This window comes from Cyanistes caeruleus, chromosome 3, assembly GCF_971803275.1.
Source record: "Cyanistes caeruleus chromosome 3, bCyaCae1.hap1.1, whole genome shotgun sequence".
NCBI lineage: Eukaryota > Metazoa > Chordata > Aves > Passeriformes > Paridae > Cyanistes > Cyanistes caeruleus.
Genome location: NC_141703.1, coordinates 34,754,689 through 34,780,719, shown reverse-complemented (window position 1 = coordinate 34,780,719; position 26,031 = coordinate 34,754,689). Strand labels below are relative to the sequence as shown.

General features: G+C 39.1%; 1 protein-coding gene across 3 annotated transcripts in view; it reads left to right on the top strand.

Moving 5' to 3' along the window:
• Nucleotides 1-26,031, top strand: part of DHRSX (dehydrogenase/reductase X-linked) — a 161,590-nt gene that overhangs the window by 34,375 nt on the left and 101,184 nt on the right. For all 3 annotated transcript variants that reach the window (XM_086880725.1, XM_086880724.1, XM_086880726.1), the window contains exons 2-3: nucleotides 2,514-2,621; nucleotides 15,054-15,122. In XM_086880725.1, coding sequence (XP_086736851.1) covers nucleotides 2,514-2,621; nucleotides 15,054-15,122 — 177 coding nt within the window. The remainder of the gene's footprint in view (nucleotides 1-2,513; nucleotides 2,622-15,053; nucleotides 15,123-26,031) is intronic.

Here is a 26,031-nt window from a genome sequence, read left to right as displayed (position 1 = left end):
TGTGTCTCATTTCAATTCATTTTACATTAAGATTCATTTTACATTAAGACGTGACTTGATGGAAACGGTACATTTTTTTTTTTAATTAATAACAATTAAGAATTGAGGAGGTTTTTTTTCTTCCTGTCCCACTCCCCTCCCCGATGTATTTCAGTTTTTCTCTTTGCATTTTCTATTTTGACTGAAGTGAGTGGATAGGCTAAGTTGTGCCGTGCAGTGCTGTGTCTATTCAAAACCATGCTATGTGGAAGTTGTATACTGTACCTTTTGGAAATAAAACAGATAATCTCCACTTATCTGTTTGTCTGCAGCCCTCATTTCTCCCTCCCTGTCTGCTTTCTTAGGTCCTTGGAGCTAGCTGCTACAAGCAGGCCTGTTTTAAATCTCTCTGTAATGTAGGATCTCACAGAATGCATTTTTTACAGTGGAGTCTTTAAGTGGCCATTAGGACCAAAAAATTGTCCTTTTCTTTGCACTCACCATGGGCAGGACAGGATTGGACATCTTCTTTCATCTGCTAAATTGTGTCCTCTGCTAAGAACCACTTCATCACAGCAATTCCTGTTACTTTGCTCTTCTGACTTTCCATTTTCACTTCATGTCATTCTCCCTTCCCCAGTCCTGAATTCTTTTTCTCCTTTTCTTTCATTAATTTTCTTCTAAGTGAATTTTGAATTAAAACGTCCCTTTTTATTCAATAGGTAGGTATGGTGGTGCAGTATTGGAAATGTGTGACAGCACCTGTATGCAACATGTGAAATCCAAATGTCAGATCAGCGATGTGTTGGGAGGCCAGGAAGCAAGGGAGGCATGGGGAGGCAGAAGAGGAGGAGAAGGTACTCAGGCCCTAAAGAATGCATTTTCTCTTGATGAGATTTGGACATTTTGTTTGGAGTTTGTGATTGGAAGTATTTTTGGTGGAAATTGCAGGGCTGCTTATAACTAAATTGAAGCCCCTTAAGAAAGGTCCTGGGGAAGTTTTATTTAGCTTGAATTATATAAGTCATTACATCTATGTGCATGCATATCACTGTAATTAGATAATTAGAGTTAACCTTCAAAGAACTGTAAACAAGTCCTGTTCTTCATGGATGGGAAGAACCAAGTCTTACCTGAAGAGAAGAGAAATTCATGTTGAATCATGATGGAAAGAATTATGTGTTTCAGAAAAGGTGAAATGTGGATCCTTTTTGAAGTTGCTGTGAAAAAAGAAGCTTGTATCAGTGCTAATCCTGTGTTTCATAACTATGTAAAATATGAGTTGGTGTTGTACAACAAAGCAATCCCCTAAAAACCTAGAAATCAAAATAGAAAGTCCTTTGATAAATGAAAACTGGCACCTTTTTAACATTTGTTATCTATAGCATTGCCTACAGACACTGTGCCACAGCAAAAGGAAGTATTCAGTACCATTTTTCCTGTGCAAATACCTCATGGCTTCTACTCCAAAACAACTTAGAAATTCACCTTAGCCACCTAAGGACTACATGGTGCTTCACATGAAAGATTCTCCACCCCAAAAAATTGTAGTTGGCATAATTCACGCCTTTCCCAGGCGGTTAAGTTATAATGCCTTTGCTCTGCTTTGGCTGCAGGATTCCCTCCATGGTGGGAGGGTGCAGCCTGCCCCCAGTGTGAGAGCTTGTAGCTGGAACGGCAGCTGCTCTGCAAGGGCCAGCCCTGATGCTTCTTGGCTCACTTGGCAGGCTAAGGGCTGCCTGGGGATGCAGGAGACACAGGCTGTGTCTAAGCCACCCCTCTAGCAGAGGGAGTTTGGGAGCATTCCCTGCCTGCCAGGCTGTGTGTGGGTCAAGGAACACTTGGAGTGGAGGCAGAGGGAGGCTGACAGCGGTACCAGGGATGCTGGCTTCTGAGGGACAGGGCTGGTGTAGGTGGGAAAAGCACTTTTATGCAAGACAATTGCTTCCTCCTTCCTTTGGGGCTCAGGGCCTTGTGATTTTCAGAAAAGAAAGTGCTCAGGTATGCAGAGAACTTGGGTCAGCTGGTGTACTTTTGATGGCTCACCTTTGACTGAGGTCTTTCATCCATGTTACTGACAGAGGCCGGTCTCTTGTCATTCAAGAAATTTTCAGGGTATCATGCTGCCAATTGCAATTTTTTCCCTGTACACATGGAGTAAGTCATCCCTGAGCTGATGCAACTGCTGCCACCTTGCTCAGTAACAAAGTTATGGTGGAAATTTTAAAGGTCAGATGACTGCAGGATGATGAAATGCACGCAAATAGAAATGAGAAAATTTCTGAAGTGGGTGTTTGCCTTTTGTGTCGTCAACCTCAGTCTTCCGTGAACTGTTAATACTGGAAAATCGTAGTGCAGTAAATAATGGTGGATGTTCCATAGTTTTTATTTCCATACAGAGTTTGCTCCCAAGATTGTTTACTGGCTTGGCTTGAGCAGTCAAGTTAAGTGTACACTCTGTAAAATGCATCTAAACTTCTTAATTCTGTTACTGTTGTGAACTAACCTTGTGTTGTTTCTTTTTTCTCATATAGTTTTCCCTACACAAAATGGAAAGGTTGCTATAGTGACTGGAGGCACTAAAGGAATTGGTTACCAAACTGTGAAGCATTTGGCAAGACTTGGCATGCATGTGATAATAGGTAAAGTCATTATTTTCTTAATATACTTTTTCTTTCACAAAGTTTCTTTTTTTTTCTTTTAAGGTGTATTTTCTTTCCAGCATAAGTAAGGCTATGTCAGAGGAATGTTGGAGAATGTTTAGCTAGCATTTAACAAAAATAAAGATTGATTTATGTTTTACTTTGCAAGATCTTAAAAATAATAGTGGATGAGATTTTTTTCTCTAGGGCTTGGAAGAGTTGTACTACCTTATATAAGAAGTAAACAATAAAAAACCTTAAATATCTGAGTATTACAAAAATATTTTAGTTCCTTGTTACAGGGATGGATCATGCATCAGTGTTAGGGTGCACGTATTCATTAAGAGGAAAACAAATTAAAGACTTGAAGGAATATTACAGAGTTTAGTGGGGGATGATCTGTGCTATAAGGAGAGAGCCTTATAGCCCTTATAACTTCATCCACATAAAAATTGCACATTTACTTCTCAGTTTGTCACTGTAAGAGGCCTCTGTAGGCAAAACAAGGAAATAAATACCTGGAGATTCCGTTGTGTCAGTCTGAGATGGATAATTCACCTTCTGTAAGTGCCTGTTTCTCTCCATGGATAATAAAGAATTGATAAGGTGACTGTGTTAGAGTGAGACATTTGAAGTTAGGTGAATTTCTCTATGAACTCAAAAACCATCCTGTGTGCACTATTTCTTTCTTCTGAAGACACTGTTTAGGAGACTTCCTATTTTTTAAAGCTTTCTCTAATACATATATGTATATTTATGCACTAACATGTCTACTAAATCAGAATGTAGTATAATGAATACTTACACGTTTAAAATGCTGCATTTTCTCACTTCATCTTTCTTTAACTAGATTTTTACCTAAACCACTGTAACTTTTATTCCATAGAGTCACTGAAGACTGCTGTTTCATGGTACACTATCAAGCTGGTGATGCCGTTTTGTTCAACTTTTATACAGAATTTGCTCTCTCTAAGGCTCTGTACACATATCAAACCCAGTCCAAACAGTGGATTAGAGCATAGTAGCCATGTACTTTTAGTGTAGTGCAGTCAGTAACATTAATGGAGTTGTCCTGGAATCATACAGGTAAGTGGAACACCACTTACTCATACATATTTTAATAGATGTGTCAAACCCAAGCGTCTCCAAAACACAAGTAGATGCTGCTTTAATAAAAAACATCTAACATAATAAAAAATATCTAGCATAAATGCTAGATGTTGCTAATGTAACTAGATGTAGCTAATGATGTCAGCATTAATATTTCACTAAAATTGCTTTTCATCTTTAAGTTGGACTGCAAAAATGTCCTTAGTGGGAAAACAAAAGGGGTAATTTTTTTCTCTTTGCATAGGGTCATGGAAGCATAGAACATTCTTTTTTTTTAAGATTTATTTTGTATCACTTAAAGTTTAGTGTATTCCGTGTAAAAAAATTCAGTGTGAGAGTTTCAGGATTGGGAAGGTGAGGTTTAGGTGCAGAATCCCTAAATAAGCTGAATTTTTTCAACTCACACTCCCTCCTGAACCTCATTCACTCAGACTCACTTTCATAAGCACAAAGATTTGTGAACTCATGTGATCCTGTGAGCATCACCTGAGATGGGAAAAGGTCATACCAGCCACTGGGTCCTGATCCTGTCTCTGTGGTTCTTCTTGATCAGAAATGACAGGCTAGTTTATGGTCAGATCTACCACAGAGGCTGTGCAGTCTCCTTCTCTGGACATATTAACAATTCGTCTGAATGCGACCTGTATTGCTTTTTCTAGGTGAAACTGCATTAGCAGAGAGATTGGACAGAGCTTCCTTCCAACCACTACCATTCTGTGATCTTTTATATTTCTCAGTAGCTCTCAGTACATTTTTCCTTTTCTGCAATATATAGGCTCTATCTACAGACTATTTTTAGGCTGGGTTAACAGGAAAAGTAATGATATGGGTATTATGCTGTAACCTGGAGATGTTATCCTCCTGATGGCAGAGTGCATGGTCATCTGCTGGCCTTGACATGCACAGCACAGGAACAGTGTCCTCTAAACATGTCTTTTGTTTGTCCATAAAGGGCATTCTTTTAACACTTTGCTCTTTCTTTTGGTGCTTACACACACACACACTTCTGTTCACTCTACAATTGTATCAATCTTACTATTTGCATTAAGAACCCCTACAAATGTAAATTAATGAAATTAATTATAGGAAGCATTTGATGAGTAAGTCTTCCAGCTGATTCATTTCTTCCGAGCAAACTCTGACCTAAAAACTGAGCCCTGTGAGTCACAGCTATCTTCTTTGCCTGTGAAATTCTTCAGACCAAAGCAGCCCTGTCAGTAGAATGGATAGTCCCAGGCGCTTTTCCAGCTGCAAGATCATAACAGTCTCAAGAGCACATTAAATACAATGACCTTCCATCCTTGCTCATAACTGTTGGGCCCAAGTGTCCAGAGTATGTTTGAAATATCTGCTGGCACACTGGCATGCGTTAGCACATTCTGCTTCAGGCCACACAAGGCTCAAATAAGACAGCAAGTGTGCTCAAGCTTTCTCCTCTAGAAGTGTTTTCACCCTATGTTTGTATATAGACATGAACTTCTGTGAAAAAGGTGTGGATGTTAAGTGAATTTGGGCTTGCAAGAGAGACTCACATGTAGCTTGCAGTCAATCATGCTCAATCACTGAATGCTTGTTTCCCATTATAGGAACTGTAGCAATAAAGGATGATATCCCTGCAGCAGGCAAATGAGTCAAGCCTGAATGTCTGATGTGAAAAATGATTCACCATTTGTGATGGATGTGGTTTTGATTCAGTTTGACATTCTAGAGGAGTAAATATTTGAAGCAACCTACCTTTAAATCCAATCTACCAATGGAATGAGGAAAGCAAATAAGTAGAAAGCATGTTACCTTGTGGAACGTGAGTAGGCACTGTATGAAAAGGCAGTACGTTCACTCAGAGCCTTTACAACAAGTGGTTTCATAGTTCTTTTAAACCTCCTTCCTTTCCAGCCCCAGCACTGGTACACAAGACTCCATTCCCCCACCGATGGTTTTCCTCTGCAGGTGCTGCTCACCCTGCCCTCAGCCTCTCTCTGGGAAAGAGGTTTTGACAAATGCTGAAATGATGAAAGTACTTTTCTGTGTGTTTGTTGGATAGATTTCACTGAGGTTTTCTGCCAGGCTGCTTTTCCTGGTAGCCTTACTCACAGTCAGCAGGGCTTTTGCTTTAGGAAAGTCTCATGGCAGACAGAAAACCCCTGGTAGGGAAGACTGACAGCTGTGACAAACTTTTGGAATCAAGACACACGGGGAGCTCCTGCTGCCTCCTCTGTGAATTACTAGTTGATAAATAAACTTGCAATTTCATTTTCAGAGGTAGAAGGCAAATGACACACTGTATTCATCAGTGTCTGATATTGAGGTAGTGTTTTGTGTGCACTTACAAATAAATATGCTCTTCACAACAATGAGGACATTGGAAATCAGGGTATCCTGAACATTCCTATGACCTCCCCCAGCCCAGGGCATAAAAGCCAGTATTTTCAGCTCTGGTTCAAGGTGCTTGCCACAGTTTTGTGGGTCTCAATTTAGACTGATAAAAAAGCATGAACTATTCATATTTCTTCTATCCTTATTCACACCTGTTTAATTTTATGAGGATTCTGTGCATGCATGTAAAATTGTTGGCTCAAAAAAGAAGAGTCTTAATTTTATTCTTATTTCTTTTCCCTCAGTACATTAATAAAAGAAGGCTGAGATAATATGTGATAATATCTTATATAGAAGTTTTGATAATTCTATCTGAAAATTGTGAATAAAAATCAAAAAGTTTGCACCTTTACAGTGTTACACATATGCTGCTTGTTATAAAACACCAGGTTCAGAACAGTGCAATCAATCTTTAGTGTCTGAGTATATCAGTGTCACAGACTTCTAAGACATACTCACACTTTGAAGGAAAAAAATTCATTATATTTATATCTATGTATATATATTCAGGTAACTTATTTGAGCTCTGCAATTTTGGCTTGAGCCATGCAATTTTGGCATAAATAAATGTACTTCCATCACCAGATTCGGCATTTCTGTGTGACCCTGGTAAGCCCTGCAGGAGATCAAGCAAGAGATATTTCTGTCACTTCTTTCATTCCCATTAGTTTTCAATTTTCAAGCTGGATTCTCTGCATCACAAACCAGACAATTCTTATATTGTATAATACTACAAAGTGACTTTAGAGGGATAATGAAATCCTATCAAGATGGTGCAATTGTTCATTTTCAAAGACAGCTTGATTTAATTTCAATTACTGAAAATTTCTATGGGTTACTTTAATAGTCTTTTTTAAATATACATAGATCTATGAGATGCTTGGGTTGTTGGTTTTTTTTTCCTTAAAAAGTATTTATCTTCCTAATTTCTGCCAGGTTTTTTCAGCCTGAATGAGTTCCAGAGCTAGTCAGGAAGTGTCAAAATGTTACCAACCTATAAAAAGTGGGTAATGATTTCTTTTTTCTGTATAAGCATAAAGGAAATGCATGTGGCTTGCTTTATAATTGTAATTCAGTTTAGGTTCTATCATATCTGTGCACTGTAACCTGGGTTATGAAAAACTCTGTTTACAGTGCTGTTACTTGTGCACCATACATGTGCACACAGCCACACACAGTCTTCCAAATATGTATGAATTTTGTCACTTTAGTCCCTAATTTCTGTTGGAAGACTGTCACCCCTGTGCTTGTTTTAACATGTGGTGCTTTCAACAAATAATTTTGTAGGAGGAGCATATAATGAAGTGATAAGTCTATTGAATTGTATCAAACTATTCAGGGTGATAAAGACCAGGGATGTGTGAAGAATTGCAGGAAGACCATAAGAAGCTGAGTGTTAAAAGGCATGTGCAGCTCAATGTAGATCAGTATGGAGTGATGGAAGTGGGGAAACAACACCAGAAAAAGACTTTATGGATTCTGTGTTGACCATCATCACTTTGGAAGCAGATCTCAGGGTCAAAAGAAATCATTCTGTGAAACTCAGCAGTGCTCAATAGGGTGAAAATCAAAACAAATATTAGAAATTGTTAGAAAATGAACAAACTAAACAGACAACTTGAGTTGATTCAGCAGTATGAATCCTTTGTGGGCCAGAACCTTAAGTGCTATGTTGTGTTCTGGTCTGCCTATTGCAAAATAGTTTTAAAGGGTTTAGAGGAGAACAAGTTTTATCAGGGGGATGTAAAGGCATCCTTTTGAGGAGCAACCAAATGGACTTGGAGTCTTCAATCTGTTCCCTGTCTCTGAAATACATAAAATGAGAAGCTAAAAAGATAGAGAGCTTAAAATTGTATGGAGATAGTTACAAACTCAGTATAAATACAGTATTGTACATCAAAAAGAAATGAAAACAATCTAAAACAGTCCACTGTGATTAAAGCCAAAATCCATCAGAAGCGTAAAAGTATTTCTGGACCCTAAATCATCCTTGGTAAGGGAGAAGTGTAAGGTGAACAAATACAGGGGCTGGGCAGTTTTGGGAAGAACATTGTGCATAGGCCAGTAACTGTGTTTTTTATATTGAAAAGTAAGTCAGGCATTTAAAAAGATGTAGAGTTAAATATGTGTTAATGAATTTTGGAAGAGTTAGTGCATTTTTTTCTAGGCATTTGTTTTATTTATTCATTGAAATATTCAACAACTGTGTGAATTAATTTAATCCTGATTTGCAAAAGCTTTTGTTAAATTCATGCCAAAAGTTTTAAAGTGTCTGGCCTCTCTTGAGATAAGAGAAAGATCTCTTGTAGGTTAATAATAGATTAGGAGGCAGAAAACAATATGGAGAAATTATCAGTTTCGAGCTGTAGCAAAGATACTTGTGGTCCCATAGACAGATGTTCAGTACATTTATAAAAGATAGATACAGAATACAGGGTAAAGAGTGAGATGATGCATTTTTTAAGATAGGTTTAGGATATTCAAAATTATTTGACTATTGATAATTAAAGGATTTGAGTTCCTGGCATGAAAGGAGAGGCTGAGAGAGCTGTATTGAGTCTGAAGAGGAGAGAAGGACCAGAGGGATCTTTTCCAGTGCCTAATGGGAAAAAAATCTTCTTTTTTTTTCCTTTTTTTTTTACATTGTGGATGGTCAAACACTGGCAACAGGCTGATGAGAGAGGTTGAGGAGTCTCCATCCCTGAAAATACCTGAGATCTGACTGGACATGGTCCTGGGCCACTAGCTGTAGCTGAGGGTGAGACTGGGTGGCGTCCAGAGATGCCTTGTGAAATTTTAACTATTATGAAGAATAGGAAATAATATCCCAATAGTGAATGACTATGTTATGAAGGGGTGAATAAATACAGAGTGTTAGTAAATGCAAATACAGAATATGAGAAAAAACAGCCACACCTATGTATTTACAAGAATAGGACCTAAATTAACTGCTACTCAAAGAGTTAAATAAATATTGTGATTTACTGTTGAAAGCTCTATGTACAACATCATCGATATTTCATGCCAGTCATAAAGGCAAATAAAATTATATTACTTAGGAGGGAAGAAGATGAAAACAGGACAGAAAGCGTCCCTCTTCCTTTATAGAAACCATTGGTTCATCCTGTTGTGCATAACCAAAAGGAGTCTGGTTAAACTGGAAAAAACTAAAGAGTGATGGTTAGGAGTGCAGGATGGCTTTGTGCAAGGTGGGGCACAGAACAAAGTGCTGCTGCTTCCAAACAGATGACTGAGGTGTGGTATCATACAGTTATGAATGGTGTAGGAAGTGAACGAGAAGTGGTCATTCCCTGTCTTATTGTACACAAAGTAGAGAACATCCAACAAAATAAAAAAATACAACAACAAACAAACTACTGAAGTACAAACTTTTGAATGTAATTAAGTGTGTCATTAAATCACAAAGCCTGCTGTCCCAGGACTCTTTGGTGGCCAAGTGCTTGAATGAAATGAAATTGCAATTAGGGGAAGCAGTGCAGGCCACGTTTATTGGGAGTCTGTGTGTGACCTTTGATTCAGGAAATCTCTGAAACTTCTTGCTTCTGGGAGGGTGTATTGGAAAAAATCACTCCCAGGCTTATTGCTGTTATTTCTTTTCCTTAAGCGTCTGCTACAGGTTTGTTGGAATTGTTGGAAAGAGAACACTTGTCTAGATGTATCTTAGGTTTGAAAAACAGGGTCATTCTTAACCTCTTGCTGGAACAGATGGGTAGCTGAAACCTAAGGCAATAATGATGACTTTTTTCCCTCTTCGCAAATCAACATTCTCCCACTTGCTTTTTTTTTTTTTTTCTCAAAGGAACATTTACAATGTTTTTACCTTTCGTGCAAAAAAAGGCATATATTTAGTTGTGACTGCTGTATGAAAAATGACATAAGCTGGATGACAAAAGATGTGTGCTGTCTCTAGACACAAGAAAGTTTGTACCGTGTTCAAAATTTATTTTTCATAGCTGATCACATCCTTATACCTAGCTTTATTGAAATCCATGGCTTAAATGTTTTATGAATGAGATCCAAGGTCTGTATTCCTTTTACCTAAGATTTTATAAATTCCTTTAAAAGAAACCTTATAAATTCCTTAAAAAAACCTGCTCATATTTTATTGAGTTCAAATTTCTCATCCTTGGAGATTTTGGGGGCAATCATTCCTCTCTTTTAGGCATGTTTTATTTGTTGTGCACACTCATAAAATCATAATCTTCCTAACACCAGTTGATAGGATTTTGCTTTTCTCTTGAGGCACTGGGTGCCCTCACAAGCCCTGTCTTCAGGCTGGTGCTTCAAAGAAATCAGATCCCCTTCGATCATAATGAGTGAGGATTATGCTGCTCTGAGGAGGCATCTTGATTCAAATTTCCACTTGGAAACTTTCATACTCTGTTGCACAAAGACATCTGTCTAACCATCATCCTTTGCAATTCCTTAACCAGGTGGTATACACTTATGCAGAGTTGATTGTGGTACCACCAAGCTTTTCCTGGTAATGCACATATACCTAAGAGCTCATGGGCACCACTTGTGAGCCACTTGGGTTGCCTGAAGTCAGTGGTGGGGTGAGGGAAGGCCCATGGGGCATGCTGCACACCCTGGAAAGTTATCTGTTGTTTCAGGGATGAACAGATCCATAATCATGGCTCCATAAGTCAAGGGATGAGCGTTTATCTTAGGCACTGGTGAACGAGGGGGTCACACTTGCCAGCAGCTGATGTGCCAGCGTGGCTGCCCTGCTGTGAGCAGCTCTCACACCTGCCTTCCCTCCTGGGCTTCCCTGCACTGGGTTTATTGCAGGCTTTGTGCCCAGAGGGGGCTCTCAGGCTCCAAGCTGGAGGGGTCAGGTCTTTCTCTGGACACCACGTGCTGGTTGCCTTGAATCTTCTCAGTGCTCATCTCCCAGAGTTTTTTTTGTCTTCATTTTGTGCTATCTTACTGAAAGTGAGGAAATTTTTCCCTTGATAAACTTAGGTAAGCAAGAGCTTTTCAGATTTGTGGGTTTATTCTCTCCAGACAGCTTTAAGCTTTACAGGCTCTATTGTTGATCACAGACTATTTTAAATTTCTTTATAATGCCCTGAAGTACAATTCCTTGAAACATCAAGATTGCAAATACTTAGTTTTGCAAGACACCGTTTGGAAAACCTCTTGCTTTCTTTATCAGGATCAGTCATACATAAATTCAGTGTGTGAGTGGCAATTACTTGTTTGAAGAGATAGTCACATTCAAAGAAATTAAAAATACTGTATAAAAAATACATATAGATAGAACCCCTAGGCATAGAATCTCTTAACTATATAATGTGATATAATGTGGTTTTGGCCCATATTGGTTTTGGGTTTCTACAGGCCGTGCTTTTTTCAGCCTTGTTCAGACTGAGCAATCTCTGTGATAATTCTGTTGAAATCCCTGAAATAACTTTCAGAGGATCTGCTTAAGTGACTAAGATGACAGAGCCTGACATTTAGGATAAGATCCAAAGCCTATTGGTGCTGATAAGAATTTTAATATTTACTTCTCTGATGGCTTTATATCAAATTGCTTTGACTTGTGGTGTTTGTGTAAGTGAATGTGGAGGAGATAAGTAATTTCCTTTGAATAAAAGTTGTATTTAAATGTTTTCCTTTTTTGTCAGTATTTTATTAAGAATTATATTTTTTATGCCATTGAAATGATATCTGATTTTATACAAGTGCATCTGTTTAGAATGAATTTGTTTTTATATTATTAGGGTTTTTTTTTCAGAATTGATTTTAGTCAGTGTTGTTATCGGATAAGTCTCACCCAAATTTTTCACTACTCTGTGTGGACTAAGTGGAAAAAACCCATCAGGTAGGGCACTGAACAGCTTGCATAAACAGTTCTTGAGACAACTATATCTATTTTGAGTTCCCAGTAGACACTTTAAATTAGCATGAAAAGCAAGATTATTATGGTTTTGGGTACTTTGATGATCTAAGCTCCCAAGACAATGAATCCCTCTTTCTCAAAGCTTTTTTTAAGATTCCCTCACTGCATAAAATACATGATCTCTCTTCCGTTTCTTACCCTTCACTTCAAACCACTTGAATTCAGAGTAGGCAGATCTTATGCTAAGGATGCTATAACACTTCAAATGGATAAATTCTGGTATATGGAACATATGGAAATTATGGTGAATCATTGAAAAAATGTCCAGCCAGAGGATTATTTTGTGTATCAAAATTTTTTTTAAAGAATCATGACAAATATGATACTGAGGATTTAAACCAGCTGAAAGCAGTAAGAAATTTGCCCCTCTTCTAGTAAACCATTCTCCTCCTGAGTTTAGGGTGCTGTACACCTGTTCAGTGCACTTGAAGGTTGTGCCCTTTAGTGACCCAACTTCATCAAGGAGATGCAGATTAGTTTTGATTTTTCCCAACTCAAAGCTGACTGTGTTAGCTTGGTGACTTAAAAAGCTTTTTTTAAAAAAAATTTGAATAATTAATATTGCACTTAAAAGGATGTTGATCTTTTTGATGCCTACCACTCACTTTGCTTAGAAGATCCCAGAAGGATGTACTAGAAGGGAAGCAGTGCAAAAGTGCAATGTCCCTTTCCTCTCCCACCCACCCTTGGCAAGGGGCTGCTGATCTCCTTAACCTAACTCAGAAGCCTGGATTAGCCTCTCAGTTTCATGGTATCCTTCTGATCTAAGTGTCTTTGAACTTTTTGTAAAGATTTTGGTCATTTGTTCAATGTCTTCTTTCTTACAGAATTTTCTTTGAAAGAAAAATTTCAAAAACCTCTATTTCTGTGACAGTTTTCACTGAGGCTATTTCAATTTTGCAATACTCCCGCCTTCAGCATCTGATTTTCAAACTATGTTGAATCAGGCTGGAAACAGACATCTGAAGTGACTGCTTAGCAAAATAATTATATTTTTTTCCCAGTGGTCTAGAGTGAAAAATATGCAAATATGAATAAAATGAACTCATTTGGAAGGCACTGAGCTTTAATGAATAGCCATTTATATAACAGCAAAATAAAGCAAATTAAAATTTGTTGTGAACACAAGCTCTTTTAAAAGAACAAATTAAGTGAACATACTGAGAGTTAAATCAAGACACTGGAGGCTTTAATAAGCATGATCTCTGCATGAGAGGTGCTGAATAAAAGAGGAATCAAACAAGATCTTTACAGAATTGGGACAAAAGTATTTTTATTTCTCGCATAACACTATCCAGCCTAATAACAACACATTGAGTTTGAAATCCTACCCTAGTACATTACTTGAGATGAAACAGTGAGGAAAATTGATCTGCTGCCCATAAACCCTGTGCACAAATTTCCCCAGAAATGGCGGTTTCACTGGAGGGTTTGTTTGTTGACGCTTCATCTATATCTGGAAATTAGCATCAAACTGAATGTTTTTCTTCTCTACAAGGCTGGATGGCTTTAAAGGGGGAAAAACAGCAAGAAGAAAATACTGCAAATATCTGCTTTGTTGTTTTGGGGTTTCCTTCCTTCCTTCCCTCCTTCCTTCCCTCCTTCCTTCCTCCCTTCCTTCCTCCCTTCCTTCCTCCCTCCCTCCCTCCCTTCCTTCCTTCCTTCCTTCCTTCCTTCCTTCCTTCCTTCCTTCCTTCCTTCCTTCCTTCCTTCCTTCCTTCCTTCCTTCCTTCCTTCCTTCCTTCCTTCCTTCCTTCCTTCCTTCCTTCCTTCCTTCCTTCCTTCCTTCCTTCCTTCCTTCCTTCCTTCCTTCCTTCCTTCCTTCCTTCCTTCCTTCCTTCCTTCCTTCCTTCCTTCCTTCCTTCCTTCCTTCCTTCCTGCCTTCCTTCCTGCCTTCCTTCCTGCCTTCCTTCCTGCCTTCCTTCCTGCCTTCCTTCCTGCCTTCCTTCCTTCCTGCCTTCCTTCCTGCCTTCCTTCCTGCCTTCCTTCCTGCCTGCCTTCCTTCCTGCCTTCCTTCCTGCCTTCCTTCCTGCCTTCCTTCCTGCCTTCCTTCCTGCCTTCCTGCCTTCCTTCCTGCCTTCCTTCCTGCCTTCCTGCCTTCCTGCCTTCCTGCCTTCCTGCCTTCCTGCCTGCCTTCCTGCCTTCCTGCCTTCCTTCCTGCCTTCCTGCCTTCCTGCCTTCCTGCCTTCCTGCCTTCCTGCCTTCCTGCCTTCCTGCCTTCCTGCCTTCCTTCCTGCCTTCCTGCCTTCCTGCCTTCCTGCCTTCCTGCCTTCCTGCCTTCCTGCCTTCCTGCCTGCCTTCCTGCCTGCCTGCCTGTTTTCCTGCCTTCCTTCCTTCCTTCCTTCCTTCCTTCCTTCCTTCCTTCCTTCCTTCCTTCCTTCCTTCCTTCCTTCCTTCCTTCCTTCCTGCCTGCCTGCCTGCCTGCCTGCCTGCCTTCCTGCCTTCCTTGCCTTCCTTGCCTTCCTTGCCTTCCTTGCCTTCCTTTCCTCCATCCCTCCATCCCTCCGTCCTTGTTAATGGAATTTAGAGATAACAGTTGTACAGCTGTACGACTCTAGATTTTATGTATTATCTCCAGTATCTGGAATGTTAAATATATTTATTTTGACTAAATTTATTTTATTTTTTTTTTATTTATTTATTTTATTTTCCTCCAACTGTGGAATTCTTCGTTTTGGAAAAAGAGCAAGGGGAAGTCTGCTCTAACCTGTAGGGAAGTTTGTGTGGAATCTGGACGTGATACAATTCACTTTTCCCACAGACTCAAATCTCGAGTCTGCTCGTCCAGTTTTATATGGTCTATTCTATTTTCCTATTTTATATGAATAAATGAGATAAACTGGCAGAACTTGTGTGCATTGCAGTGCATTTGTGCAGCCCTCATTGAAGGCCTCTGCTGCCTGACAGAAAGCACACTTTTCCCCCTGAAACTTCATACTGGCTTTACACTGGGGTTGGCACTTCAGAGTGGCACTCCTTGAATTGATTGCATTGCTAATTTTTCATTTCCTGTCCTTTTACAGCTGGAAACAATGAAAATGATGGCCAAGAAGCGGTGAGGAAATTAAAAGAAGAAACTTTGACTGGAAAAGGTACCATATTATTTCCTTTCATTTAAGAAACTACATTTTCTGTCATCTCCTTTTATATGATGTCCCCTTGTGTATTGCTAAACTTTTTTATTAGAATTTGGGGCACCGGAACAGGTTGCCTAGAGCAGTTGTAGATGTCTCCTTCCTGGAAGTGTTCAAGGCCAGATTGGATGGAGCTCTGAACAAATTGGTCCAGTGGAAGGTGTCCCTGCCCATGGCAGGAGGTTTGGAACCAGGTGCTTTTTCAGGTCTCTTTTCACCCCAAAGATTCTGTGACTCTATGAACCAAATTCCTGAAATAAATCTGACTCAAGGGTAAAATGCATAGGATTTTTTTAAATAACTGTTTTCAGCCTTGTTTAACTTCACTGTTTGTCACTAGAAAAGGGTTGCCTGCAAGTTACAGTCTGCCTGTGGATGTGTATGTGGATGATATAATAGATGGGAAAAAATTCAAATACCAGTAACTTTTGTTAAGGGGAGGATGACAGCAGGTAGGAGTGTGTGCTTTGTTTCTTCTCCTATTAGGAGCTAATAGGTTTTTGAAAGATCAAGGCTGGTTGACTGGGTTGTTTGACATGTTAAGAGCTTAGAATACTTCGCAAAGTAAAACCAATAAATGGACCTTTTATATCATGCCTATATTCGCACTTTTTTGTGGTTCTCTGTTCTTTATCTGATGATCTATCATGTAGAGGTATATGGTTAGCATAGCTTGATAACTAAGAGAAAAGGCATGTTCCACTCTATCTGCTCTGTGATTGTAATTTGCAGTTTATGGTGGAGGTTAGTGCAGCTCATATTTTTGTCATTGGGTGTAGTTCCTAATGGTGCATGATGATTCATTCCTGCCACTTTGATGTATCATTTCCTGGCAAAATAATAGGGCAGTGTTGCTAGTTCAACATATTTAGGATCTTCATGGCTTCTTCTGAGATCTGATTCGGTTTTTGTGCCTCTAATAATTACTGTTATGATGATCGAAATACATGTTAATTATTGTGTTAAAAAACCTTTCATTAGGATTTATCTTTTGACTTAAATAAATGTGCATCCATTATAGCCTCAGGATACATGTTTGCTAGTTAAAAGCATCATAAATTAAGGCATAGTTAGAAGGATCATGAAAGGAAAAAGGTAATTATTACATCATTAAAATATTTTGCTGGAAGTTTATGTACAGAGACCAAAACCAGTTGGAATTAATTATGTCACATGACCTGCATGAAGCTGAATAAACCAGGGCCCATCTTATTTTCTCCCTTCTGCTTGATCACAGGCTTTTCTAGCACTCCAACATTTCTAGATTTTTTTTAAGTAAAGTAAGTTATAGCCCTCAGTTATAAACTGTTAAGATACAGATGTCAGTTTCAGGAAGCTGAAAGTGTATTTAAACTTGGCTGAAGTTGTTCCTCATTGTAATTATTTTGACTGAGGTTAAGTAATCTCAGGCCCTGATAGGTTTGCCCTAAAAATAATTTGGAAGAGTATTGTCTTTTCAGAATTTTTCACTGATTGAGAGAAATTTGTATTTACAAGTACAACATCCTGTACAGAAGACTTGTGCAGAAGTGAATGCCACCTCTGTGTTACTGTGTATCAATGAATTTGCGCTTTGTTTTTAATAGGATGTGTGTGTAGATACTGTGACCATGACAGGGCTGTGCAAGAGCATCACCTTTTCAAAAGCTACAGTTCAAAATCTGTTTAATCACTGCTTAAAACCATTATTGGTTGTCTTGGCCCTTTTCCCCTACTTTTTCTTTGAGCTTTGAGCTTCATGCCCCCATATGAAAACACTGCTTTCCAGAAACTGCTGTCATCAGGAACATCAGACTCTTGAAGGAGAACTACTCAAAATATTATTGTTGGGCAGCCAGTGTGGCAAGGATTGGGACAATATAGCTATTATGGACAAACAACATGAGTGGATGCCATCAGTTTGTTATCCAGATCTCACATCTCTTAGAACAAAGAGAATCTCCTATCAGGTTAGACAGCAAAAGGGAGCAAAAGACCTTGTCCTCTCCTTGTTGCCTGGCTGAGCCATACATAGCACAAACATCCCCAGAGACAGCTCTGGGAAAATGCCAGGTTTATTGAATGCAAGTAATTACAATGTTTTTAAGGCACTGTCATCCTTCTCTGTCATGGCCCACTGTCTGTCTGGGGCTTTGTCTGGTATCTAAGGGTAAGTAGTTTTACTTGACATAATCTGTACTTACTTCTGGGACAAGTGAGATTCAAAGCATTCACATAAGTAGTTCCTATGAAGCAGCTGATGAGCAATAATGTGCTAACAGTTGCAGAGGAGGATAAAGGACAGTAATAAAAAGGCTATGCATGCAGGTGATGGGATTTTTTTTTTTTTTTTGGTAAAAGCATGGCAAGACATGAAAAAAGGATGGACAGAACTTCTGAATACAGGAAGGCGGTTTCCCATGCTGGAGGCATGGAAAGCAGAGCCAATGCCAGAAGAGAGTAGAGTACTGGAGAGGAAAGCAGTTGCAGCCATTCCCCTACAAAGCAGAGCTGCTAAAGGACTCAGAAAATCTATGTAGCACTGCACCTCTTCCTTCCACCCATCCTCTCCCCTGGTGCTACATCAGAAACCTTCTGAATACTGAATCCCTGCTGATTCCAGACTGTTTAAGTTTCCTTCTTGGTTTTGGGCCCCTGTTCTGGGTAACCTAGTGCAAAGTGTAAGGAGGGAGGACTTACACGGGAGTGGAAGTAAATATGCTACAAACCCTTGGGGCATGATAGACCCAGTTAGCTTAACCATCAGAACCTCCTCCATGATAAAGAGATCACAGCCCTCAGATAACCAGAACAGGCCAGAGGTAGTGCTGCATTGTCATTAAAATTCTCACATTGGCACTATTTCCAAAAGACCAAGGGCAACACATTGCTACACCCTGAATCATAAAGCTAGGAGAAGCCAGGATGATGTGGACGTTTATCTTGCTTCCATTTGTTAAATTGAGAACTTGTGTTGTTAATAGTAGCAATTATATGGCTGGGAAAATCCTTGATGGCTCGGGATTGCCTCAGAGACATTCTAATTGGATAAGCCTGTGTAATTTGCACATAGGGTGTGTCTGTGTTAGTGTGTGCCTTAGATCAGTTGCGTGCTTTTCAGGCAGCCCTCAGCTCTTGGCTGCTTGCTGAGCACAGGTTCCTATCAGGAAGGGCACTGCAGGCCCTGGCTTGGATTCCCTGTGGACAGAACTAGCCTGGGAGGTGAGTTTCAGCAGTAACAGAGCATTGCTGCATGGGGGAAAACCCAAGAGTTTATCTGAACTAAGCCTTCCACAGACCTGCAACAAGTGCCTATGTCAGGTGCCCAGCGCAAAATGAGTTTCAGAAATGGACTTCTGTTGATCCTAACTGCTTGCTAATGCAGCCATAGCCATAGTTACCAGTTGTGAACAAACTCCATTGACTTGTAGAAATGGGAGGTTTCTGTAATAAACTCAACTTTCAGTGATGCTGGAAAAGAATCTCTCTGTTTACATAATAAAGTTATATCTCCTGACTCAGTTACCCTCAGCTTATGTCTCTGCAAATAAAAGCTGGCTCTAGCCTGATGATTGCAAACATACAAATGTTTAAAACTCATATATAAACATGAATGAAAGCTTCATTCATTCCAGCATAGGTTCATGAATGCCAATGGAATCAGCAATTAGCAAAACTTTATGCATAAATATCACATAGAGCAGTACCAAGGGAAGGCTCTCACAACTGGAGTGTAGGAGCTGGAGCTGCAACTAGAGTCAAAGGAGAAAAAAATTAACATTTAGTGAGAAAAGAGGGTGTAAAAGTCATATTAAGTGTAGACCTCTTCAAAAGGAGAAGCCTGCGTTTAATCTCACCCAACATTTTTGCGGCAATTCAAATAAAACCACAATTATAAAACTGCTAGCTAAATTCACAGTGTTCATGATACTTCCATTTGAAGTCAGGTGAGAAAGGAAGAAGAGACTTTCTCCCTCAGAGTCAGAAGAATGCAGAGGTTAGCACAGTGGCAACCAAATTGTATCATTTACAGTCTGGCCCACATCAAGACAGCGTGGGCCAAATAGTAGGATGGATTGTCTTAAAAACAATTCATGTGCATTTAACATGCCTGGCTTTTTCCCAGAGCTTTCTCTAGAGATGTTTATGCTACATGTGGCTCAGCCAGGGAATAAGGAGATGACAAGGTCTCTTGCTCCCTTTTGTAGTATAACTTTCTAATAAATAAGGATTTTTTCCTTTTTATTAGAGATCTGAGATTGAAGAATTGACGTGAAAGAAGAAGGGTTAATATAGCCAACACGCACCATGTGTAATTACAGAATAACTGGTGGGTGGTTTCTCCACCAACATTTGCTGTATGTCAGGCACCATTTTTAACAGAGCAGTCCAGCTTTTTCTGCTCTGTACCAGTTTGTTGTTAGTTTTCCCTGCAGGCTAGGGGAAGTCATCTGCTGAGTTCCCAAATTCACAAACTTTAAACTTGGTGGTGGTATTCCCAGCATGTTAGTGGGAATTGTCTTCAGCAAAGAGTTCATTTCAGCAAGGACTGATGCCTTGTTAATATGTGAAAAAATGTCTGCCAGGAGTTTTTCTTTTGCATGGCATGTCAAAGATGTCATTATGGAAGTGGTCATCCAACCAGCCAAAAATAGTGGAAAATATTTATATTTGAGACATATCTTATACAAGTATGCATAAGCATGCATGAGTTTATGCTTGTTTGTGACGCTTTTTCTTTTGTGGTGTAGTTTTGAGTTGTAAAAGCTTAACATCCTGGGCTTGTGGCTAGACTTAATGTGGCTACTTTGTCTCTTCTACCACATCCTGCTATTGGAATATCCTTTCTCTACCACTGCTGATGCTGAAAGACCTGTAGGATTGGTTAAAAGAGCTTCCTGACAATAACAGTGCAGTTTCCATCTGTGTGGTTTCTTTCCTCATGCTGGTGCATTATCTCCAGTTCTTGGCTTTGGCAGGTCAATGGCTGCCCTCAGTTAGAGTTGTACAGCTGAACTCCAGGCTTATGAAGACATCTTGAAAGTCAAAAATGGTGGAATGAATGAGTGTAAAGAAGTCTCAGTCTCACAGTATGCCACTTTGCAGGACTCTTTGTGGAACTGCAGAGCTTTTCTGCTTTGTCGCTTGATGACAGGCATAAGAACCTTGCCTAAACATTAAGATTTCTTTTCCTTCCATAGCCTCATCTGAGGTTTTATCAGGTATATTCAAGCCATCAGAAAATACTTGAATTTTGAAAAAATATTGGATATGTTAAACTTAATCTAAGTTTGTGACTGGATCCTCCCCATGCACAAGGGATGGAAGTCTCCTTTCTGGAGACCAAGAAACTGATGTATGGGCTGATACTTTTTTCTCTGTGGTCACAGCACTTACGTCCCTTATCCAGTACAGCTGATGACTTTTTGCTTCATATTAAGCAGGGAAGATTTTAATCCACAGAAAAGTGTCTCCAGAGCCCTCTGATAAAATTTCTTATGTGAAAAGCTTTCAAATCAATTGTCCTGCTTTTATGTTTTGTTTTACATAACTCTTTGATGCAAAATCATGGTTAAATTTGTTAAGCCTGTTTGCTCTACGTCTTTTCTTGTTCTCCTTTTGACTTCCAGTGTAACATGATATAAGATTTCCCCTCTCAGTTCTTACAGATACTTAAAACAGTAGAGAACCCCCTATTTTTCGGGTTTCTTAAAACACTTTGGAAATTGAGTGGTCATGTTAACAGTGTGGCAAATCAGAAATTAAGAGCAATATGAATATGGTTCACATAGTTGAAGATGAGTTGCTTATCTAGATACTGAGATGGAGATAAAGCCTTTCAAATGTGAAATGTATTCATAATGCAGGCACAAGCTCTGCCTGTTGGGTTCCTGAATTCCCATTTCCATTGGAAATGTGAAACACATTTCATTAACAGGCTCTGCCACTAGGAAACATGATTTTCTCTTATTTAAATCATCTCTAATTGAAACTTAGAGACAAAGAAGTGCACAGGTGTAGCTGTAGGCAGAAAAACAAAGTCCCGTCAGATGTCTTGAAATGATTTTCTGGCTGTAAATCACCAAAGCTTTGTGTGACTAATGGCACCAAAGCTCTGAGGTTAGGATTTTGCTGATTGTGCTGCCCTACTGAAGGCAATCTGGAGAAAGGCAGTTTCAAATTAAAATTGCCTCTTCAAGGCTGGAAAAAGCTCCCAATTCAGACTTTTACAGGATTTTGATCCTCTTGTATGCACTTGTAGAGTCATGATGTTGTGCAGTGGCTGAATAAAGGTGCTCCTGGGTTTGTCACTTCCTTTAATATGCCATTATTTTTTCCCATCTCAAGCAGTAGTTGCAGGTAGGTTGTGTGAGCTATTTCCAGACCTTGACTGTTTTCAAGAAAATTGCCAGCATATACTGAAAGACAAAGCCAAGAAAAAAGCAATTTGTTTTTTCTCTGGAATGCTTTCATATTTCTCTTCCAAGAACTACATTTTATAGACCCATCTTCTGTGGATTACACGTAGGGCTTTAGAAGTTAATTTGCTTATAACAAGTAGAATATTTTATGTGGAAATGGCATTGGCTTCTGTACTGGGGATCCAGCTGCCAAGAGCATGGAGAACTCGTGGGCTGAAGTAAACTTGGAATAAGCAGAACCTGTATGCTGTGTGAGCAATCTCCCAGGTATGAGCTGCACATCAAACAAGAGAGGCTGGTCAACCTGAGTGTGCTGGTCTTTTCTTGTCAGCTCCATCCTTACAGTATGGCAAAGCTCCAGAGGAAGTACAGCTAGAGAGGAGCCTCTGCACCTCTGAAGGGCCAATGCCAGTGTGCCCATATTTAATTTGTGCTTCAAGGATTATGTTTCAATGGAAAAGAACTGAAGCTCTGAATAGATGTCCCAGTTCTTAAATGAGTTTTGAGCCAGGCTCTCCCCAGCAGTGCCCAGTGGCCGGACCAAAGGCAATGGGCACAACCTGAAATGCAAGAAATTCCATTAAAAATAGAGTTTTTTTTAATTTTTTTAAATATTTTTTTGCTTTAGCATAAGAGCTTTTGGATATCAGCTCAGGTTGCCTAGAGAGTTTGTAGATTCTCCGTCTTGAGAGATGTTCAAAAACCAACTGAATACAGTCCTGGACAACCACCTCCAGGTGGCCCAGTATGAGCAGAGACAATCTCCTTCCAGCCTCAGCCACCCTGTATCTTTGTAAGTCTAGCAAATTTCAGCTGCCAAACCCAAATGAAAACCCTGTCTGCTTTGTGTGTCCAGACCTGAATACAGGTACTGTAGCATACACAGCTTCCAGGACTTCAGGTCCTTCCACAAGCTGTATCAGTGTTCACACAGTGCCAATATTAAGACTCTTAGGTTCATGTAGTGATAGGAATAGCAATAATTTGACCTCAATGCAGTCTTGGGAAGCAAGTATTTGAAAAGACCTTCATAGCAGTGTAAAATATCACATCTGTGCAAGTAAAAAAAAAAAACATTCTGTGGAAACAAAGGGAAGAAGTGTAGGAATGCTGATGTTTAGAGTAAGAATGACTCTGAAGCAACTTCCATTCTTCTTTCTTTAGGTGTTTTGGATTTTGGTTTATTCTACTGTTGTTGCCGTTTCTGTTTTTGTTGCTGTTGTTTGAGTCTTTTTTTCTTTGTTTGGGTGGTTTTTTGTGTGTTTTGTTTGGTTGGTTTCTGTTTGGTTCTTGTTTTCATTCATTGGGCTTTTTTGTTTGTTTATTTTTTGTGCAGGGCATAGACTAATATTTTTTTTTAAGACTTGAGTTTTAAAATATAGCTTTCAAATTTAATGTGTTCAAGATTACATAATGCATGTAGTCTCTGACACATTTTCATCATCTGACTGTAAATTATCATGCTCATGTACATTTCTAAACCCTTCTTAGCCTAAAGTCTTGCAGGAAGTGTGTAATGCCAGCATTTTTTAATGATCTTTTCTGATACCTGGTGCTAGAAAACCCTTGGTTGTAAAAAGAAAAAGAAATATTTCTAAAGATACTTAGAGACTTTTCAATTAAGCCAAACATCTTACATGAGTATCATTGCATGCCTAAAAATCATGTCTCAGTTTGGATTTCTCTTCATATATTGAGGCACTGTTTCTAAACAAGATGATGTGAACTGTTACCACCACCTGATTAATTTCCCCAAGATAATGCTCTGCTGTGTTTCATTCCTTACTTAATTTTAACATTATTTCTGCCACTGACTTCTCTTACCAAGATTACTGTTGACTTCAGGCTGCTTGGCAGGAGTAGCTCTTCACAACTGATGTGACTTGAGGAGACAAAATAAATCAAATCATCTTTCCAACATTTACTTTGACCTAGTTGAAAAATAATCCTTGCCAATGTTTTAGCTCTGAAGCATGAAAAACGTGGGCCTGTGGTTGGAGAGAGATCTCCGTGGCTCTGGGCAAGATTTGCTGTTGTTCTGTGTTTCCTCTCATTTTACTCCTATCTCACTTATGCTCACTTCCTTTTTTTTAAAAAGTAATTTACAGCAACTAAGCTTCCTGGAATATGGATCTCATTTAAATGATACTTTTGTCTCCTTTAGAATTTGATCCATATCAGGGAAAATAAAAGGAAGGAAAAATAATATAAGGAGAAAAACAATTTTGCCTTTTCAAAACTTTGTCGTGGCAGTTGGGGGCTTCTGAATGGGATGTTTGTAACAAGTTAATTTTCTAACCTAAAATATTGCAGGCTTTCTCCTAGCTTATACTCAACACTTGAAAATCAGTCCATGAAAAAACCCATGGCCCTAATTGGAACAAATTTTTTGAAGACAGAATTTTACCAAGAGATATGTCTGCTTGAATGGGAGTATTTATTGGCAAAAGAGAGACAGAAACACTTTTACACTCATATCTACAAAATAACACAGAGAAAGTGCAGAATCTCTGTAGAAGGGATTAACTTGAAAAGTGCCAGTTTGTGTTAAGCCTGATCCAGATCAAAGACTTTTCATCCTAACTGTGTTTCTTATGTCCCAGACTGCTGTACTATAAAAAACAATCTTTGTTTTACAATCTAGACCTTGAAATCTTCTTGAATTAATAAACTTCTGCTGATTAATGCTTTGTTTTGATTTGCAAATGCATGCTATAAATGATATGGGGTTTTTAACAAGAAAATGTTGCCAAAGTTTGTTTAAAAAAAAAGATTTTGTTTAAAAATTGCCTCAAAATGGAAATATCCTATGGAAAACACTTCTTTTGTGTGAGTCTGGACCCTTGTTCCATCAGCCTATTTATTCTGGTTTTTTTTTCTTTGAGCTGATGCAAAAAATAATTTTTCTGTCCCTAGCTATGTGAAGTCCTCAAATGGGATTTCCTTCAAGACTTTTTTTTCCTGAAAGTAGAAGACAAAACACATCTCCAGTGCTATGAAGGCCTATGCTTTCAAACACTAGCTATAGATAATAGATGGAAATGTCAAAAAATGTTCTTTTTGGGGATAGAACAAGACTGATATACTAAGTAGTTCTCCTGAGAATCTTAGTGTCTTCCTCCAGTTAAGGTGATCTCAAGTGGCTGGAAGAAGACTGCTATTTTATAAGATATATGAAACATCTTTTTAGTCTGTATTCACAATCCTGTAGTTACCTTGACAACTGCCAATGATACATAAGTGTATTGTATTTGCCTCTTCAGATGCCCTTTCAGTCAGCCCTACAGACACAAGAGACAGAATATTATTTGTTTGTTTGTTTGTTTTTAATTCTCTCTTGAGTCATACCTCTAAAAACATGCTAGTCAGAAAGCAGTACCCATTTCTGTGTTTCCACCCAGCAGGATAAAATAGTATGTTTGCCTTTGCTTGCAAAAGAGAACAATTCGTTGCAGTGTTCCCATATCCAATTAACCTTTTCTTCATCTCAGTGCAATTGGAAGTAGAGCATTTAGGGCCATGTTTGCATTTATTGGTGAGCATTGGGCCCCAGGGTGCTGGCAGTGTGTGTATTTGTGGAGATGGCAGAACATCGTGGCTGCAGCAGCTTTGGGGAGCTGACAAGCTCAGCTGAGAAGTCCTTCACCCCCTCTGGGCTCTGCCTCTGCCTCCTTGTGGGCAGGCTGTCCTGGGGCAGAGCCTGGCATCTCAGCCTTGTGCAGTGGGTGCACAGTCTTCAGGGGAGATAGACATCTTAGTATTTTATTTTATTTTATTTTATTTTATTTTATTTTATTTTATTTTATTTTATTTTATTTTATTTTATTTTATTTTATTTTATTTTATTTTATTTTTATTTTATTTTATTTTATTTTATTTTTTTTTTATTTTATTTTATTTATTTTTTGTTGTTGCTTTTTGTTTAGATGACAAAGAACTCATCAGGTAATGTAAATTGCTGGTGCCAAAGGTAATTTCTTGAGGGTAGTCCAGAAATACCATTCTTAGGCTGTGTGAAAATTTAGCACCTATATCCTTAGTCTCTTAAATATAATTTTACCTCATTTTCTGAAGATAATGCTTTGAAATAAAGCCATTCTTTTGTGCTTCCAAAGTGTTGCATGGGGGTTATTTTTCAGAAGCTGGATGCAAAATGGCTAATCCTGCATTTCAGCTGGAAAAGTCCTACCTGCCAGCCCCAGTTTTAGGGATTTGTAAGGCAGCAAAATGAGGACAGAACAGGGGATTTACTGAATTTCCTTCTTGTGCTCTGGGGAATTTGGATCCAGTGCAGCCTGGGGATTCATGGGGCACAGTTGTGTAAGGAGTGGGTGGGGGCTGAAAGGAAACAGTGGTTGTGGGTCCCTGCCTCAGTCTGTTCTCTGCAGCTTGATGGAGAATGGACCTAGGTGGTGTTTTCCCTGCTGCCTGGCTTCATGGACCCTTTCCACAAGCTGCCATTGCAG